Raw genomic sequence first — 18,005 nt, 5'->3', positions numbered from 1 at the left:
CGGCATCCGCAACATCCCTAGTCCGAATGCCACCTTTACCCTTTACATGGTCATAGAGAAATATAGTAAGACAAGAGTGCTCACTCCGTACATCAGTTTTGGTACCAAAGACTATTATTTTCAGTGTCGACATCTAGCATCTAGTAGCGGAATTATCAGTACTGCTACTTGACAATAGATATAGCACCGACCGGAAAGTCTTGTGTTGTTGAGCTGATGTATGGAGTGAGCAATCTATACTGGGTCAACCAAATCTTGTCAGTAAATAGGAACAAAAAAAACTATACTCATCCTTTTCTTTTGGGTGCTAGTACTAGTGTTAGACAAAGATAGTATGATTCTCTCTGTCTATGTTTGAAATCAAACAGACCGTTGACACACTGTATGTATATTTTTCTCTATGACATGGTGGAGGTGCTGGGATATTCAATACTGTAATAAGTTCAAAAGCAATTGTCTACAAATTAGGCAACTAAGCACAAACAGAGTTACTCAGTCGGCGCAAGCTGAATTTGATTGTGTTTAAACAGCCCAAGTTCTACCGTGGGATCATTTCAACCGCTTACAGAATATGGGCAAGCCGATACCATTAAAATGGTAACAATCATATGGTGGGTGGTAAATACCTATTACTGTCTCGCTTTAGCAGACAGCTAACCTTGCTCTGTATCAGAATTGCCGAGAAAAATGGACTAGCAAAAACAAAAGACGAGTGATATGCCCACTTTTATCGCAGGCCAGTGCGTGCAGTGGTTGCACCGTGCATGTTTTCCAACCTATTACAGTTCATTCAGGGCCGTAAAAATTGTCATTTGTTAAGTTATTTTTGCAGGTGATTATTAGATTATCTTTTCATAATTATTTTGTTTTTTAATACTTTCTTCGCTCGCACTCATTCTACCCCCATCATGTATCTATTCTATTTCTATAATTTATATATGTATAGGTATAGCTGGTCAAGCAAATCTTGTCAGTAAAAAAAGGCGCGATATCAATTTTTTTATGGGACGATATCCCTTCGCGCCTACATTTTTCAAATTTTCCGCCTTTTTCTGCTGACAAGATCTGCTTGACCAAGTATATATTATATGTAACTTAAAATTGTCATGGATTTCAAGTTAAAATTACAATGGTTTGCAAAATACCTCAATTCCCCGCGTTCGCTAAAGTTTGATAATACTTGGCCCCTTACTTATTAAGTACTTGATAATTTGCCGGTTACACATTGAAATAGATAAGGGCCGAATAATTGGAAAACTTACCGCTATGGCAGATGCGACTGTTGTTCTAGTGAGATAATACAGTTTCTTACTAAGTATGACAAAAACTGATTGTCGTAGGTTCCCAAAATATATATAGACGTTATTCATAATACAGATTTTGACAAAGTAGTATAATAATATCCGGCATAGAAAATACCTAAACTTAAAATTCAAAGGATAAAAAATATATTCGCAACAGATGAAGCATTCAACGGGCTGTCCCTACCCCATTTTTTATTTTTCCTAGTAGGTCGAACTTTCTTTCGTAGAAGTTTTCCGAGTAGAACTTTTTTTCGGCGTTTAAAGCCGATTATTATTTTTCTGGGAATAGTTTTGACCATTTGACACAGAAAATTCGCGTTGATAATGTTTATAATATTATTGATCGAAGTTGATAATATTAGTGAAGACATCGGAATCTTTAATAAACACTCATCTCACGCAAATATTGTTGTAGTGTCAAAGTAAACCTTCATTTGGGACGTCTAAATGTCAATGTCATTTGTCTAATTGCTACTAGCAGGTTCCTATCGCAAGTCCCCGAATTTAAAAAGAAAACAAATGGTTGCCATTAATGAAATTTACATAATGTCCAACTTGAATGGATGGTGGGCGTTAGCTCTGTGAAAATCTCTAATAAAATCGGACAAGTGTAAGAGTATTGTCCGATCCGATCCCATATCGGACTCCGGATGACGTTTAGAGAAAAACAGGTGCTAGAAAATGCTCTATGGCATCATGCCCTTATTGTGCGTAGTAGGGCTTTTTCTAAAATAAATATCGAAAACCCGATTCTTTCAAATCTGGACGTTCTTGGGCTCATTCTACTCAGAATCGACAGCACTCTCCATCCTACATTAAAAAAAGATGTCCCAAAATGTCCATTCCATTACGTCACGTTTTTAGTATGAGAAAATTTTTCTCTTGTATGTAACGTGACGTAGTGGAATGTACAATTTTCATACAAAATTTTGGGACATCTTTTTTTAATGGTAGGATGGAGAGTGCTGTCGATTCTGAGTAGAATGAGCCCAAGAACGTCCAGATTTGAAAGAATCGGGTTTTCGATATTTATTTTAGAAAAAGCCCAGTAAATAATTATTGTGCGCCATACAGTCAAAATACACAGAAAATGAAATACAGTTAAAAGCTTGGTAACAACAGGCGGTCTTATCGCTAAGAAGCGATCTCTTCCAGACAACCTTTCGGTAGCAAGAAACTAAGGACTCATAATCATCATCACGCCCTTGTATTTTTGGATTAAAAGCTTTCTTCCGAACAACAAACAATAAAATTAGTAAAAAATATGTATAAATTTTTATTTTTTGCTTCTTTGCAGACGTTTCCGATATCCAATATCGGATCGGACACTGTAAAAACGCTCTACGTAGGATTTGTGCACGGAGGGTTTCGTACAATCACACAATTTGCGACTTTATTGAAAGTTGAAGTAGTTGAAACCGAGCTAACTCGGTAGACTCTAAAGCAGTGGTTCCTAACTTTTTCAGTCCGGTCACCCCTGTGACTAACTAGGGAACCTGAGTTTACCCCCCCCCCCAAATGGTAATAAAAAATAAAACGTGTACGTTTGTTGTATTGTTATATTAGGTTAGCTTATTACCCCCGTAAAATACCAGTTTTACCCCCACGGGGGTAATTACCCCCAGGTTAGGAACCACTGCTCTAAGGTCTGTGCGGAAAGAGAAGAGTCGTATAATGCATTGGATCCCATACATTCTACGACTCTTCTCTTTCCGCACAGACTCCAAGCGCAAATTTTGAGTTGTTTTCTCCTGTTTACTGGTAGAATTAACTTATTAGGTCCGCCATTTATACATTGTTGTGTATATTCTGTGATTTCTGTGCAATCAAGTTAAAAATAATTAACTCTGCGACGAATCCGTGCGCAATTAATACCGACGTGAATGAAAATCATGGAATAAAAGTCCGCGGCGCTCGAATGACAAGAGCTATTGTGGAGCGGAGGACGTTGTTGTGATAAAACATTGAGGTAAAATCGCGCAGCCTAATTGTATACCTACCTATTACAATTTATGACAGTCACTTTCAAATTAGACACAGTAGGTACCTACAATCATTATACCACTTGACAATAGTGTATTTTCCTATTGAAACTGATTTGACTAATCATTTTCTTTTTTAGAACTGTTAAAACGATTTGCTAATAAGGAATTTATATGAAACATTACATCGTGACGTAACGGTCAACTCACCTACTTATTATATTTCTATCCGATTTATTAAATAAGACTTGTGCTTAAAAATGACTGCTATATATGTTAATTATCTGGTGATTTATTTCATGCATGGTGTGAATTAATTTATTTTAAATACAGGAAAATACCCTATTGACACTCACAATTTCCTGTGAATTTCTGGGCATTGGTAAGAACACAAGTGGCAGGGGCTGGCGTAAAATACGTGAGAAATCGTATTAAGCGAGTTTCGCTATAAGTACCTACCTGTTCCGTAAATTGTTAAAAGGTGACGTTTAAGATAGATTTAACGCCTTTTGATTCACAAGGACATCGCTTTTTGTTCCACGATCAATTAAGCTGATCGTTAAGTTAACATTACACGTTCACGAGATCAGTGAGACACGTTTTTGCGTATTTGATCTAAAGCGAATATGACAGGCTAAGGTCGGGCGGCATTAACAAGTGTTTTCCTCGTGCGTTCGTGGAAAACTACGCGTTTCCATGTTCCACTTCGTATACTACGTACTTGCGTGTTTCCAAACGCCCTATCTTATAAGACACGCCTGTAATTCGTATATCTACGTGAAGGTCTAGTCCAGTGACAATCGTTGGTAGAAAATGCGAATCGATAGTGAAATAATGTATGATCACGTGACTTTTCCTTGCATCTATCATCCCGATACATTAAGAATTAGAATTAGAATCGTTTATAGCGACCCATGGTACATATGGCTAGGTAGGGCATGGCAAGTAAAGTTTACATCTATTTTTATTCTTTTTGATCGGCGTTTGTCTATGTACGATTGTACCTAGTCATGGCTAGAATTAATGGTAGTTGTGTGCAATTACCATTAATTTTCCTGTCGTTAAGCCAATCCTCGATAAGTAACTTTATTGGTCCCGTTAACCAATGGATACTGTGTTCTTGACACCTGTTATGTTGAATTGTGTTTACGCTAAGTTAGCAACTTAGGATAACTTTGAACGCTAAGTTAAGCCAGCTTTGAACAAACATAAATAGCTCTTAGGTACGAAATACTTGCCTAAGGACGAGCGATTGTACCCGCAATTTGATATCTGCAATAAATTCCATTTATTTCCACTTATGGTTACCATTTAAAATATAAGATATTGTTCCTTGAGTTATAGTCTAAAATTGGCATTGTTATTAGACCAGTCAACGGGTCATTCAATCAAGACCAAACCACATCCAAAACCTACGGCTGTTGATTGAAACGCTCATGCATTTATGGTTTTAATGCGATAGAATAAGATTGATAAGAAAATTGACAAATAGCAAGAATGTTAGTTTTTTAAATGCTGTTCGCAATGTTCTCCGGTAAGTATGCGAGCTCGATCAAGCCGAGATCGAATGAAAACATCGCGGAGCCGCGCATGATAATGAACTCACGAGAGCGTTCCATTCGAAAGCCCAACCACGAAACAGTTTACTTTTAATTATTTCGTGAAATCTATGTACGTTACGTGGATCCTCGAGAGGGTAGTTGCGCAAATTCGCTAAGGCTCCGCTGGCCGCCGGTCCCAATTACGGTTCAGACCGCGCAACAAGTGCAACGGCGGTAAACAAAGCAAAGCAAAGCGGAATACTCAAGACGGAGGCAGCGATCGTGAAAACTGGGCCGAACATGTGTGCCGCGGCCGTGGCCGGCTTCCACTCACTTTTCAATTAATAAACAACCAAACTGCAGAACTGACACAGCACGGGGTCGTCGCTCTGGCAGCACTTAGCAGGTACACTTGTTTCGTTTCGAGCGACGAGCGGACCGCGCGGCTCTCGGCGCGAGACTGCCGCCTCTCCTCACCGCGGCGAACGGCAAATTCGCAACCACAGATACACAGATAGGCACGTAACGTAACTTAACTCCATATTTTATAGTTTCGTAACCGTGTTACTCGATTACTGTGCCCGTTCGAGTCTAATCGATGCGGTGGTGTCACGACTTAGGGAGCCTCGGAAAGCTTGACAGCTGCTGAGCCGGCCGTATCGCAGGTTATGAATATTCAGTTCTGGCGAAACGAAAAGTCGATACTTTGGCGCGGACCCTTGGTTTTGAAACGCGTTATCACTCCGCCTATCACTTGGCTGTTAGGTAAGGTATTTAAGTGAGTTGATGGACGGCTGGACTTGCTGTAATGTTGGAAACTGCATCGGTACAGTCGGTGGCCTATATCGCAGCATTCGCGGCTAATGTACGTGAAGCGTTGGAGTACTAAGTGATTTCTTAACACGAACTGCTAAAGCCTGGAAAGCGTAGGTATTTACCTACTCATCTGTCAATCTGTCTAATTTAAAAAACAGGATCTATTAATCTATTTTTCCTGAAAAACTAGATTTATCGACCTACTTAAACAGTGCGCCAAATATTGGCCCTATGTCGTCAATTAAGAATAGTGATAATTGTTGGTCAGTTAATGTTAACAAAAGTGTGAACGACTCACGCAGTGAGCGTTTCATGACTAATAATCCTCAAATTTTAGGGCTTACAATATGGTAGGTGCTACTTTACTCGTAATATAGTGCAATAAAAACTTTTTATGTACATGTAGGCGATCTCTTCCAGACAATGTGGGTAGCGAAGATGAGACTTCATCACCAGACATGATAATTAATTATGATAACGTTATTTTCAGTTTTTCAGCCCATTCAAACATTGAAAGGTTATTAAAATACAAATGTAGGTCCTACGTACATACAGGCAGACACAACAAAAGAAAGTAAATAAAACTGTCTGTTTTCATGGGTCACTTGGGTTTTCAGAAATTTCTAGTATTTTCTCTTCTTAAGTTCTATTCTTCTGCTATTAGACACAATTAAGAATTCTGCACCAATTTGCCAATAAGAAAAATTATATGTATGTGCTATGAATAAAACAAGTCGAATCGGCCCCCTCGGCCTTACAAAACAACCATAAAATATGTAAGTAACAGTCTCCTGCTTTAATATGTATTACCTAATCGTATTAAAACAATTTACATTGGGTAAAAACTTTCCACGTAAAGTTATAAGTTATTATTAATTTAGTAGGTATGTATAAAATGTTTTCTAATTTACTTCTGTATATAAAACTTCAACGCGCTCAATGCCTCATTAAACATTTAAAACACACAGTAAGTAAAACGTTTGAAAACCTTTAAAACGACTAATATTTTTTTTGTATTTGAACTACATTATTTATGGAAATCTTCTAAAATATAGTCCAGTCACCCGGCCAATAATAACGAACCAATTGACACCTCATCAACGGACTTCTCGTAGACTAGAATAACTATAGAAGCCTGACTCGAGCCCATCATAATGAATGAATGAATGAATGAATGAATGAATGAATGAATGAATGAATGAATGAATGAATGAATGAATGAATGAATGAATGAATGAATTTATTTCAGGACAAGTCCCATAATGCAATACTTACTTTATTTTTTCTTGTTTCTGGAATTCTGATAATTGACATATTTGTATCTCCTTACTTTAAAATATTTGTAATTTAGTTAAGTTTAGTTTAAGCAAACCTTTTTTGTATGCTTTGTTAAGCAGAATGTATTGGACATTTTTATATTGTAAGAACTTGTTTTGTGTACTACATTCTTGCAAATGAATAAATGATTTAATGATTTACCCCACGTGTGTTGACTGGAACAGAAGACACAAATAATGTCCACCTACCATACAGTATAGATAGAGTTATAAAAACTGGTCTCAGTATAGAAAATTGCATACAAAGAGACCCATTCGCATTGCTTTTTTGTATACCTACATACGAGTATACTGGTAATTCTAATTCTAACCGATACGTAACTTTTAATGACATTACAATTTACTTGGAATTTTCGTAGGTACGTATTATAGATATCTGAGGAAATACCTCGAAAATCGACATTTCGTTATCTTTCTCTATTACTCAAATATGCAAGAGCAATAGAGACAGATATCGAAGATTCTATTTTCGATGTTCAAGTCCTATGTACTTATGTATGGCATATGTACATGTCACTGGATTACATACAAAAAATATATAGGTAGGTACTGAAAGTCAACTTTTCCGCACGAAGCGTTTTCAGGGCAAACTCTTTATTTCCTCATTCAACGGAAGAAGTGTGACACGTGTAGAATTGTATCACGCACAACGCACAACCCTTTAAGTACCTATATCAGGAAACACATTGAAATGTATACCTTATATTAGTCGAACCATAAAGTCCATTTTCGCACTAGTTTTCTAATTGAACCCTTAATAAGGGTAAGATGTCGGTAATTGCGCAATATAGAACTTGAATCTGGCATTGTCCATGAACGTTTGTCAAATCTAACAAACCGTTCATAATCGTTTGTCCCTATTCGTCATTTGTTTGATAGACAGAGACAAATTTTAACAGAGATTTGTAACAGGTTGCCAAGTGTTATGACTAGGGTTTGCAATCCGGATCTGCAATGTATGAAATTATCCGGATCTGGATCCGGATCCGCGGGTCTTCCCATACATTTCGGATCCGTCGTGCAAACCCTAGTTATGACAAAGCTAAGGGCGGTAAACCTTATTAAGGTGGTCAACATAAGATTGTCAATGTCATGCTTGTTGAATGAGAACTGGGTGCGAAGATGTAACGCGATTGTTAGTCGTGTCAAAACAAGTTTAATACCTTAACTAAAATTTTCAATCACAATCGGCCTCTTAAATATGTTTCATGTTCGTATACGTATCATATATGTATATCCAATCTGAATGTGACTCCAAGGCCCCACGTGTAGGGATATTCGTTCCTTGAGAAACATAGTGTCACTATACAAAATGATTAGTCCTTGAAAATTCGACTAGAAAAATGGAACAACGTCACTATTCGAATGGTTCCTAATTTTGTATAGTAACACTATGTTTCTCAAGGAACGAATTATGTTGCAAACTTTGTCTAGAATAAGTGTGTGATTTTTCTATAAACAAGGCCGTTGTTGGGACTATTGGGACCTATTACCCATATGCACATTACCTACCCTTGGCCCTTGACCTTTTATCGTTCATGCCTCATTTCCCATTTCACAGCCCATGTTACAACCAGTAACAAAAGAGCTATTACGACTCATCGCAACGTCTATAAAAACGCCATTTTAAGCCGTGCTAGCAAAAGGGACTATAGGCAAGTTTCGGATTTTCCTCTAAACATATTGCTGGAAAACTGGACTTACAAGGTTAGAAAAAATACCCTATCACGTTGCTTTAAAATCATTTTTTGCATGACATTGGACGGTTCGTCTAAGTTCGTTTATGTACAAAGTTATCTGTTTTATATCAAAAGGGCTTATATCTCATAGCAACGTCTTTAAACAGCGCCATTTTAACTTAACCTGTCGAATCCCACGATATGACGTCACCATAAGCGTTCTGGCTCATATATGAGCCGTGGGAGCTGACAGAGTCATCAAAGGTAATAAGTTCCGCATTTTTCCTCTAAACATAATACCGTTTTCTGCAAAACTGGACTTCACATGCAGCTCATATATTAGAAAAAATACCTTTACAGTACATATGGTGCTACTTTCCCGCACTAGTGCGTAAATAAGCACTTTTCGTTGCTATGTCAAATATTTAAAGGGGCATATGTACTGTAAAACGTTGTACGATACGCGTGCGAATAGGTAATTCGCAACTCGTGTCGATTTAAAACACTCCCTTCGGTCGTGTTTTAATTTATCGCCACTCGTTTCGAATTTCCTCTTTTCCGCACTTGTATCGTAAATAACTATATCGCAATGCGTTACGGTTACTTTTTGAACCGTATAGCATTGTAAGGTGAGGATTCGGAACTGAGTACAAACAAGTGTTCAGCTAGAATGATGATTTATTACTGCACTAAATACATGAGTAAATGGTCCTTATATATATCCTATGAACTACGTACATAACTATATCTAGTATACACTACACCATCCATCGCATGTTTAAAAAAAATAAAAATAAACATTTATATTTTTTTTGTTTATAATATTACTAAGTAACTATACCTACGTACAATGTTAACAGGTTACTTACACTAATAATATTCAAAATTATAGAAAATAAAAAAACTCCAATAACAAAACTACGAATATAAAATATTTACAAAATACAAGGTTTGGTGCGATTTTTATGCACCACGTCTTCTTTTCCATTTTTAAGTATTTTTACATTACATCCTAAATCCTCTAAAACTAAATAAGGTCCTACATAAATGCTTTGCATCTTATTATCCGATACATTTCTTAACCATAAGTAACTATTGTTGCTATAGCTAACAGGCTTTGAATGGGAGTCATATTTCTCCTTCCTTTTAAGTTTGCTGTTTATTAAATTAGTACGAGCATCTGCCTGCGCCAGCTCTAATCTATACTTTAATTCTAAAGGATAACTACCGTGATTATATAAGGGATTAACGTTACCATCTCTTAAGTTACTAGGAAGCATGCATAACTTACCGAAAACTAATTCATGAGGCGTGTACTTCGTCTCCGTGTGCACGGTGTTGTTATACGTAAAGCACCAGTAAGGCAACCAGTCGCTCCAAGAATTCGGTTTATTTTCGCATTGTATCCTTAAATAAGCTCCCATAGTTTTATGCGAATTCTCTAGAGCGCCGATTGATTCATGGTGATACGCTGTAGAGGGCAAATGAGTAATTTTTAGTAAATCACATACCTCTTTCATAGTGCTACTGATGAACTCGGTTCCTCGATCGGTTGCTATTTCTAATGGAATTCCATACCGTAGTACAAAGTTCTCTATGAATGATCGAGCTACAGTAACTGTATCTTTGGATCGTAAAGGATACGCTTCTACGAACTTTGACAGTTCGCACTGTATGGTCAGCACGTAACAATAACCATGTTCATCTTTTGGTAAAGGTCCCACTGTGTCTAAATAAACTTTTTCTAAAGCGCTATTAGCAGTAGTTGTTATTTCCATTGGTTGTTTAGTCGGTACACAATATTTTTGTTTTTGGCATTGAGTACATTTTGACACAAAATCTCGTATGTCCTTTTCCATACTAGGCCAATAATAGTGCTTTTTAATGTTATTAGACATTCTCCTAATCCCCGCGTGGCCACTTGTGGGAAGTAGGTGAAAGTCATTAATTATTACGCGTCTATCATGTAAATTATTTATTCTTTGTACATTACTTAACACACATATTCGCGGTCCGGACCAAACGTCATAGCTATTTATTTCTTGTATTAAGCCCGCAATAAAATCTTTATTTAATTCGTTTCTTATTATGCATAACTCTTTTACATTTATTTTCTTGCAAATTGCATCCAAATCTCTCGCTAATTCGGCTCGCGACAGTAGCGATTGAGATGTTGAATTGAAATAAACACACGATTTGCTGGGCACGTAATTAAAATATTTAGACGTCTCTTTCACGAAATTCTCTCTCATAGCTTTTTTGTAATCACTACATGACATAACACATAACTCAGTAAAATTTTCCGGTTTTTTAATGATATCCACAATTCTTGGGTGATCAGGCCTCGAATTAGTGGGTATATTAACAACCGAAGAACTTGTACTGTCTGTACCTTGCATACTCTCGATCTTTCGTCTTTGCGCTCGTGTCATCACATTTATAACTTGCTCATTCATTTGTTTCAAATCCTCTGACGTAATATTTATGCGAGACAGAGCGTCTGCCACGGAATTCTTAGAACCTTTCAAGTACTCAACCGTAAAATTATACTCCTCTAATTGTAATCGGAACTTTAGTAATCTACTGGTAGGGTCTTTCATAGTAAACAAATACACTAGTGGTCGGTGGTCTGTTTGCACTTTAAACTTTCTGCCGTATAGATAGGGTCTAAAATAGCGAATGCTCCACACTAGCGCTAATAACTCTTTTTCAACTGTAGGGTAATTTAATTCTGCCTTATTAAGACTTCGACTAGCGTAAGCTACAGGTCGACCATCATCGTTGCATAAAACTGATCCTAAAGCTTTTCCTGACGCATCACATTGTAAAAGAAATTGGTTTTCCTCCGAAAAATTTGGATATTGAAGTACTGGTGGTTTAACTAAAGCAGACTTTAATATTTGAAAAGACTGTTCACACTCTTGGGTCCATATAAATGGTACATCTTTACAGCACAACTTATTGAGCGGATATGCTTTATCTGCGAAATTGACAATGAATTTACGATAGTAACTAGCAAATGCCACGAAACGTTTAACTTCGTCGGCGTTCTGAGGAGTCGGATAATTATATAGAACTTTCGTTTTTTCGGGATCTGGTAAAATGCCCTTTTCTGAAACTACATGACCCAGATATAATATTTCTTTTTGTAAAAATTGGCATTTGGCAGGATTGAGCTTTAAATTTACTTTTCTTAATCTGCTGAAAACGTCTAATAAGTTTTGATTGTGTATAGCTAAACTTCTTCCGAAAACAACTAAGTCATCCTGATATACCAGACACTGTTCATAATTTAGACCGGACATGGCCACGGTCATCATCCGTGAAAAAGCGTTAGGGGAGGTTTTACAGCCTTGGGGGAGTCTAGTCATTTGATATTGATTTTTACTAGTTTGAAAAGCTGTAAGGGGGCGGCTTGATTTATCTAAATTTATTTGATAAAATCCCTGATACAAGTCTAGATGCGAAAAATAGATAGATCCTGATAAGGAGTCTAAAACTTCAGTTATATTAGGGAGTGGGAATTTATCGTCTTTTATCTGATTATTTAACTTTCTATAGTCGATGACCACGCGCCATTTCTTCTGTTTCGAGGAATCTAATTTTTTGGGAACTAACAATAACGGACTCGACCACGCGCTTCTTGCCTCTTCAATTATTCCATCATCTAACATTCCTTTAATCTGCCTATCAATTTCAGCCTTTTGCGAGTAAGGTAATCTGTAAGGTTTTACATAAACTGGTGAACTACCCGGTTTTAATTCTATCGTCTGGTTATAAAGCTTTGTGGTGGTTAATTTATCACCCGGTAGGAAAAAGACATCCGGATATTTTGCGCATATATTCTCAATGGATTTCTGTTCCTCTTCGTTTAATTTACTCAAATCTAAAGCAGAAAACAACAACTTCACCCTTTCGGCATTCATAGTTGGCTTACTAAATTCACAAATAAAGAAATCGCTCAATCTGCTCTTATTAACTGTAAATCGGCTTAAATTTACGTCGCTATCCCTTGTATTTAATATTTTAATTGGTATTTTACCCTGAATTGGTTTAACTATAGCACTTGCAACATATATTCCCTCGCATAATTCCTGACTATTTACTACAAAATCCTCCGTAATACTAGTATCCATGTAATGAATGATTTCACTACGAGCGGGTATAGTTAAATAACTATTTGCCGGTTCTGATGAGCTTCTAAACCCTATCTTAGCTAACTGTCCGTGTCGCGATAGTAATCGTACAGTGTTTGTTTCAAAATCAATATTGGCTTTATGCTTCGCAAAGAAATCTTGTCCTAAAATACCGTCCGCGCTACATGATAAATTCTCAAAAACAAAAAATGAATGCTCGAACTCACAGCCATTGTAATTTAATTTTAACATAACATATCCGTTAGATGTTACTTGTCCGCCTATACCTGTGACACATAATCTCTTATTATGGAACGGAATGTCCCAATTTTGTATGATTTCATACTTTATCGCGCATAAAGATGCTCCCGTATCCAATAGCCAGTTGTAAGCGGTTTTCCCTATATTTAAGGTTACTCTATTTAAATCACTACACGTGTAAATAACATCAGTCTCGAAAAAAATGATTCAGCGATTCCGTATTTGGTGCACTCGGGTGTTGACCGGTCGAGCCATTCTCGGCGTGCCGTATCACGTGCAGGCTGCCACGAGCGGTGACCCCTCGGGCACGGGACCCGAAATACGAACCCCCTCGTGCCGGCCTGCCTCGTGACTTGTATCCACGGCCACCTCCTCGCGAGTTGCCTTGTTGGGGTTGAGGATATCGACCATAGGAGTACTGTCGCGGACCCCTTTGATTACGATGCCGATGACCTCTGTACGAGTTGTGAGCAAAGCCTCTGTGGTACCTGTTAAAAGAGTTTTGTGAGCGGTACATACCCATGACCTCCGATTGGCTGGACGTTGTCGGCCTCGATACATCTTCGTCCTGCGCAGCCTGGATCGCATCCTTCAAGCTGCTGAAGTTCCGCGCCGCAATGATGGTGCTGAGCCTTGGATCCTTCAAACCATCTATGAACTTTTTAATGCACATTTTTTCGTTCAGCGGCTTTAGCACATCATAACTCGCCGAATTACCTTCTGCCTGAGTTATAGTCAACTCAGAAAAAAGTTTCTCTATTTCGGATCCATACTGATCTATACTACGCCAACCCTGACTTATATTTTGAAGTCGGGAATGGATTGCTGTAAAGGACTTTTTAGGTAAAAGTGAGTTACGTAAATCCCTTATAAGTTGCTCTACGGTCGTATAAGTAGCTGACATACGTAATTTCGCACTTTCAGACAACCTTCCTTTTAACACAAATGTAATTAGCGACTTTTTACCTGTCTCGTTTAACATACCCGAATACATATCAACAGCATCTATTAATCTCTTTGTTGTTTCCTCAGTACCATCCATAAGTGGTATAAGACTACACGCTGACTTTAAATCGAACTCCATGGTGTCGAATTCACTGTATTCGCTATCGCTACTTGTAATTTCCTCTACCTCAGACTTTGAACATAACTCTAATATTTCGTTATGCAAACTAGTAATATTAGCATACAATTTGTTGGTCTCCTCAATAACTCCTGATTTTACGTCCTTTAGTAGGGAAAATTGTGCGATAAAATTATTACACCTATCTATAATATCATTAACTTTTGACAGTTGATTTTTTGTTATGTTACCTTCAAACCTTGATTTCCCTTTTTTAACTAAATATTTTCTTATTACGATTAACTCTTCGTAACATTTCAATAATTCATCTGCCATCACAAAATTATAACTACCACTTTAATATACCTACGTGTTTTAACTTACATTGGCGTCTCATTACTGTCCTTAATTTGCTTCATATGAAACTTTGTTCACTATATCACTTAGCAACAGTTGTTTCTCGGTCCGTTGAATTGTATCATAAAACAAAATCCGATACACACACTACACGATATACGTTATCCGTTAACACTTGACTCAAACACTTATAGGAGCCGTACGAGCAGCACGCTGCAGCTCAGCTAGAGCGACCTCCTGGCGCATCCATTTCTTGTGGGTTTTCTTACACCTTCTGTACAGGGCGTAGCCTCCTCCAATGACGAATAAGACGAGCATTATACCCAGGATAATATTAGTGGTACTTGCGTGGAATCGAAGTTCGTCGGTGCCCGCAGAAGCCTTATTGTCACCTCCGGCCGCAGTTTGTGCGATGATAACCTCTTCTTTTGATTTTGTAGCCCCCATGATGAAACTTTGAATCAGCAACAGCGTAACCACTTAACCGTGAGAAACAGCATTACATTATTTAATTGTTCTATTAATCGTCCACTTGAGCATGTTTACATTGTAACTAATTGAGCTCTCAATATCACTCGGTGACTGACCGCACGCGCGACACCGTATATGGCAGGATCGCCATGTAAGGTGAGGATTCGGAACTGAGTACAAACAAGTGTTCAGCTAGAATGATGATTTATTACTGCACTAAATACATGAGTAAATGGTCCTTATATATATCCTATGAACTACGTACATAACTATATCTAGTATACACTACAGCATGGTGCACTTAGTTAGTTTTTGTACAGTTAGGTACATAGGTTGTTTTATCTGTGGAATATAGGAAATACGTTCAGAGGTCGTTAACCTTGCCAGCGTTAACGTTAAGTAAATGAAACACATTACATGGCTTAAGGATTGTACAGAGCTGGAAAACTGCTGTTACACAGTATAACAAGCTAGACAGTATCTTAATCCTTACTTATAGTCAAGCTAATATCTGTGCTGTGTTGACATAGTGAGGTCGCGCTGTTTATCGTACAAGGTGACCCAACCACACCACACCAACGATTATATATTCCAACTATTTAAAATAGCTTTATTTATCAGATTAAATAAATAGGGCACCGTCAAGTTTGGTAACATATCAGGGACAGAGGGGGAACTTAAACATTTTTTTCTTTTCTAAATCACAGAATAAATAATAGTACTAAGTACAGAAGACTCACTCTCTAACAAAACGCGTCTGTTACGATCAGCACAGATACGAGGGGCGTTCAAAATATTCTCGGTATTGATATCTTACAACCTCTTCTAAAATTTCTTTCGTTACTGGCCGCTAAGGTTTATTCATTGACATTAAAAAAAAGTATAATTCGAACCGAGATGTTCTTTTGTTTTTCTGCAATTGCTGAACAAACATGAACATCATGTGGGAATTGACAATGTTAACTAAATTAGAACATCGATGCGTGATAAAATTCTTGACAAAACAGGGTAAAAATCCAAAAACCATAAAAGAGGAAATGGATTGTGTTTACCGTGAGTCTGCTCCTTCTTTATCTACCATTCAAAAGTGGTCAAGCGAGTTTAAACGTGGAAGGGAGAGTGTTGAAGACGACCCTAGACCTGGCCGGCCTGTAGTAGCTACTTCACAAGAAAATATTGATAAAGTGGAAAAACTTATATTGGAAGATGGTCGAGTGAAGGTAAAATCTATAGCACAAGTAACCAATCTCTCTATTGGTACCGTACATGATATTATCCATGACCATCTTAATATGTCAAAAGTAAGTGCAAGATGGGTTCCGCGAATGCTGACTCGGCTTCAAAAAGACATGCGTGTAGCTTGTTGTTCCGATTTTATTGACCTGTGCGGTGAAAATCCTGATGAGGTGCTGCAAAGAATAGTTACTGGAGATGAAACCTGGGTTCATCATTATGACCCAGAGAGTAAACAAGAGTCCATGCAGTGGCACATTAAGGGTTCAGCTCATCCCAAGAAGTTCAAGGTCATCCCTTCAGCTGGCAAGGTCATGGCCACGATATTTTGGGATTGTGAAGGAGTATTACTGATCGATTATAAAAAAAAAGGTGTAAATATCACAGGACAGTACTACGCTAACATTCTACGTCAATTAAAGGATGCCATCAAAGAAAAGAGGCGAGGAAAGTTAACCAAAGGTGTTATGCTTCTGCATGACAACGCCCCCGTCCATACTGCTCATATTGCCAAGGCAGCTATTGTTGAATGTGGGTTTGAAACTGTTACTCACCCACCGTATAGTCCGGACTTAGCCCCCAGCGACTTCTTTTTGTTCCCCAATCTTAAAAAGGATCTGCGTGGAAATAAATTTTCCGATGATGAAGCATTGAAGGCGGCAGTGGAGGAGCATTTTTACACCAAAGATAAAAAATATTTTTATGCAGGATTAAAAAAAATAATTGATCGATCTTTTAAGTGTATGAACATAGGGGGGGAGTATATTGAAAAATAAAAATATCAAACTTTTCGTACTTGTTTGTTTTCATTCTCATACCGAGAATATTTTGAACACCCCTCGTATGGCCGCTAGGTGGCGACAGCGCCACGCGCGGCTTATGGTTTTCCCCAAAATTGGGGCCGAACGGATGTACTTTTAGCTACCTGTAGCAAAGCGACGAAATCGCGGAGTCAGACACGCCTGTCTAAATGAAAAAGGAAAAGAACCGTGAAAGGGATAAGTTCGCCTTTTGTACAAATGATGTGTGTTTTTTCATGTTTTATGTTTCTTTATGTACAATAAAGTGTTTTACTACTACTACTACTAAATCCTTATTCAAATATTGTAAAAACTACATTGCTGTTAGCCACGTTCGTATAATTAAGGAATATTTAATAAATAAATAATAATAAATAAATAAATATTATAGGACATTATTACACAAATTGACTAAGCCCCACGGTAAGCTCAAGAAAGCTTGTGTTGTGGGTACTCAGACAACAATATATATAATATACAAATACTTAAATACATAGAAAACAACCATGACTCAGGAACAAATATCTGTGCTCATCACACAAATAAATGCCCTTACTGGGATTCGAACCCAGGACCGCGGCTTCACAGGCAGGGTCACTACCCACTAGGCCAGACCGGTCGTCAAATATATATTTCCTTTGTCTAATAGTACCCCTCCTGTCCCCTGTTATCCCATTTGAATATAGTTTTGCAAATTGAATTTGTACTGCACGAGTTAACTTGTACTGTAACTTACACGTGTCGAGTAACTTCAGTAGTGAAATTAAGTTTTCAGTCACTAAGTTATAGCGAGATATACGACACTTATTCAACTTGTTTTAGCTGTATGTAATAGCACAGAATAAGTAATAGTATTATCATAGTAATAGGCTACATGACAAATTTAATAAGCGCTTAAATTGTAGATACCCACAGTAAAGTTGCTCTTAAGGCGCGCCCAGGCAAACTATAGGTATTATGTATGTACACCGAAAGAGAAATAAAGAGACAAGCTTATGTTCAACAACAAGTGCAACAAAGATGAA

At 37.6% G+C, this 18,005-nt stretch overlaps 2 protein-coding genes across 2 annotated transcripts in view; both read right to left on the bottom strand.

The window, feature by feature from the left end:
- The window catches only part of LOC134649566 (terminal nucleotidyltransferase 5C), a 313,102-nt gene extending 307,793 nt beyond the window's left edge, over nucleotides 1-5,309 (bottom strand). Inside the window, exon 1 of the mRNA XM_063504362.1 lies at nucleotides 5,162-5,309. The gene's annotated coding sequence lies outside the window, so the exon portion shown is untranslated. The remainder of the gene's footprint in view (nucleotides 1-5,161) is intronic.
- Nucleotides 5,310-13,326: 8,017 nt separating this feature from the next.
- LOC134649787 (uncharacterized) lies at nucleotides 13,327-14,341 on the bottom strand. The gene is made up of 2 exons (XM_063504614.1): nucleotides 13,576-14,341; nucleotides 13,327-13,544 (listed from the first exon to the last, which is right to left on the bottom strand). The coding sequence occupies exons 1-2, from the start codon at nucleotides 14,138-14,140 to the stop codon at nucleotides 13,327-13,329; spliced, it is 783 nt and encodes a 260-aa protein (XP_063360684.1). The 5' UTR covers nucleotides 14,141-14,341.
- Between the last annotated feature and the right edge of the window lie 3,664 nt (nucleotides 14,342-18,005).

This window comes from Cydia amplana, chromosome 7 (genome assembly GCF_948474715.1).
Source record: "Cydia amplana chromosome 7, ilCydAmpl1.1, whole genome shotgun sequence".
Lineage (NCBI taxonomy): Eukaryota > Metazoa > Arthropoda > Insecta > Lepidoptera > Tortricidae > Cydia > Cydia amplana.
This window is presented reverse-complemented; position numbering and strand designations above follow the sequence as displayed.